We start from the raw sequence: 2,926 nt of genomic DNA on the forward strand, positions 1-2,926 counted from the left end.
AGGACGCGGGGCTGCTGCGCGCGCTCAGGCTGGGCGCGGCGGGCGATCGGCCGGTGCCGGCTTCCTCGTACAGCCCCAGGGGGTCGCTGGGGTCGGCAGGCGAGGCGGGCGCGCCCAGGCCGCCGAACAGGTACACGCGCTTCGCCTTCTTCTCCGCCGGGTGCTTGGCCAGCGCGGCGGCGGCGGGCGCGCCGGGAGTCCGCGCCTTGAACAGCGCGTGGGGGTCTGCGGCGCCCAGGGGTACCAGCGCGGCCGCCCCAGCCTGCTCGGCCGCGAAGGACGACGAGGCCGCCGCCGCAGCAGCCTTCCCGCCGCCCCCAGCCAGGACGAGCTTGGCGTGCGGCTTGGGGACCCCGGCACCGCCCGCCACCTTGGAGCCGCAGCTCTTTTTGGGCGCGGGCTTGGCGCTGCTGCCGCCGCTGCCGCCCCCCGAGGTCGTGCTCCCGCTGCTTCCCCCGCTGTTGCCACCGACCTTGTCGCCCTTGTCCCCGGGCTTGGCAGTGGTGGCGGCGGCGGCCGAAGAGCCCGAGCCGGCGTTGCCCGACTTCACCTTCTTCCTGGGCCGGTACTTGTAGTCGGGGTAGTCAGCCATGTGCTTGAGCCGCAGCCGCTCCGCCTCCCGAATGAAAGGGATCTTGTCGCTGTCCTTGAGCAGCTTCCAGCGTTTGCCCAGCCGCTTGGAGATCTCGGCGTTGTGCATGTCGGGCGACTGCTCCATGATCTTGCGCCGCTCGATCTGCGACCACACCATGAAGGCGTTCATGGGCCGCTTGATGTGCCCGCTTGGCGTCTTGCACCAGCTCGGGTCGTCGGCCTTGCCTCCCGTGGACGCGGTGGAGCCGGGCGTGGGCGAGGAGGCGATGCCCAGCTCCAGGCCGGCGCCCGAGTCCGAGCTCTCGCCGGCCAGCAGCGCTTCCGTGTTCTCCGCGTTGTTGGTCTGCTGCACCATGGCCCCGGCGCGGCGGGCGCCCACGCGCGCTCACCCCCTCGCTCGCGGCGGCCGCAGCGCGATCGCCAGGCCCTGTCTGCTCCCCGATCCGAGCGTACACCGGGCGGGCCCCTCCACTGGCGGCCGAGTGGAGGTGGGCGCGGGGGGCGAGGTCCCCGAGAGACGCGGGCGAGGAGTTGTAGTTCCCAGGCTGGAGCGCCTATCCGCCCCGCGCTCTGCGTCTCACCGCGCTGCAGCCTGCTCTGGCCGTCGGCGGAGTCCGGAGGAGACCGCGCTAAGTAAGGTGGAGAGGAGTTTCTTCAGTGCTGCTGCTGCTCGCGCGTCTTCCAGTGCAAGTTTCTCGCCGCCTCCCGGGCAAGTCTTTCTTTGCTTTTTTCCTTCCCCCCCACCCTGAAGCAGTTGGTTCCAGTTGACGAGCACTCTCCGTAGCTCAGGAAAGCGACATCGTCTCTATCACTTAGTCCCTTTCCTACCATGCAAAGCAAAAACGAGTCTGGCTCCAGGACTCTCTGTGGGCGGAATCGGCACTGAGGAGTTTGTGCAATTAATTTGTTGCAAGGTAGGAAGCCAGAAAGCCTGCATGCAACAGACTGGCATGAATAAATGTATGTTTCTCCCTCCCTTCTGCAAGAAGGGAGCTGGTAATGGCAGAGTTCCTCTAGTGCAGACTCTTAAAGAGCGTGCAAGAACTAGAGACCCGGGAGTGACACAGGCCTCTTCCCCGCACACACTGTTTCTCTAGCTGCAGCTTAGAGCAGACCCCAATTCCGCCTCGCGCCTCTTTATCCTTTGGCCACAGCCAATCAGCCGCTGTAACTAACGCTTCCTCGTGCCAAGCCCCGCCCCCGTCCTTCCCATTGGCTTGGAACCCGATGCAATAATAATCTCCGCGTGCAATGAGAAGCTCCAAATCTGACCTCATTCCAATTTACAGAGCAAACTTTTTAAAAGGGCTAGAAGTACAGCTGAGATTTCTGCTGCCTCTTTTTTCCTTTTGCTGTGTGTGCGTGTGCGCGCGCGTGTGTATTTGTGTGAAGAGAATGTTAATGCATGAAATTATGAGGGGGAGAGACGGAAATGTATTCTAACCATTATGTTAGATAACAAGGGGCTTGGAGGGGGAGTAAGGGTGAAATACTGTAAATGGAAGCTTTCTGCTTAAAAGCCAAGTGATTATTTTTATTAGTTCTTTTCAGCAGTGGAATAAAGAATCAGCCTCTCGTGCAAAATCTGTTCCTCGCCCCTTCTTAAAGCCAACGATGTAAAGGGGAGGTAAAGCCACAACAATAAATCAACGGATATTGAAAACCATTAAGAAAGTGCTACCTAGACACCTGTCATCACAATTATTTTAACAACTGTAGGTACAGCGCAGATGATGATGTATTGTGTGAAACCCCTCAGAAGAGTTTTTCTGCCATTTGTAGATGGCAAGAAAAAGGACTTCTTGCAGTAATTGCTTACTCTTAACCAAACAAGGGTTAACTATGGCTATTCACTGATTTAAATTCCTTTATGAATCCACAGCAGCCCAAACAGAGCAGTTTTCTCTTGAAACACCTTAGGTAGCGCTCCATAATTATGTGGGCCTGAGGACTCTCCCTGGAGTTTCGAATAGGGTGAGGATGGTGGTTTACTGGTTGGAAACCAACTTTACTTTCTAAATATTTGTTTTCCACATTTTCCTGTATCCCTGTCCACCTCCCAAAGCCTTCCTGTTTTTCTCCTGTATGTGTGTTGCTTGGTTCAAGTGGGACTGAAGGCAAACAGGAGGTGATGACTGATGGCAGAAGAGAAGGGCGCAGTCTCCAAACTTGCCCGAGACCAGCTGTTAGTCCTTCTTGGTGGCTTTGTAACTGTGAGGTGTGACTGAGTCTCCATTGTCCTCCCCTGGAGTTACAGTAACACTGCTTTCTAGGGGACTGTTGTGGCATCATTGAGTTTGTTAGGGCCCTTGCCAGGGCAGTCCAGGTGCCC

At 58.1% G+C, this 2,926-nt stretch overlaps 1 protein-coding gene across 1 annotated transcript in view; it reads right to left on the bottom strand.

Annotated features, from left to right (window-relative positions):
* Sox4 (SRY-box 4) overlaps positions 1-2,420 on the bottom strand; it is a 2,938-nt gene extending 518 nt beyond the window's left edge. Inside the window, exon 1 of the mRNA XM_023699974.1 lies at positions 1-2,420. This exon is cut by the window's left edge and continues 518 nt beyond it. Within this exon, the coding sequence (XP_023555742.1) occupies positions 1-949 (949 nt within the window). The 5' untranslated portion in view covers positions 950-2,420.
* Between the last annotated feature and the right edge of the window lie 506 nt (positions 2,421-2,926).

Source organism: Octodon degus, unplaced genomic scaffold (genome assembly GCF_000260255.1).
Source record: "Octodon degus isolate 3935 unplaced genomic scaffold, OctDeg1.0 scaffold00119, whole genome shotgun sequence".
Taxonomy (NCBI): Eukaryota; Metazoa; Chordata; class Mammalia; order Rodentia; family Octodontidae; genus Octodon; species Octodon degus.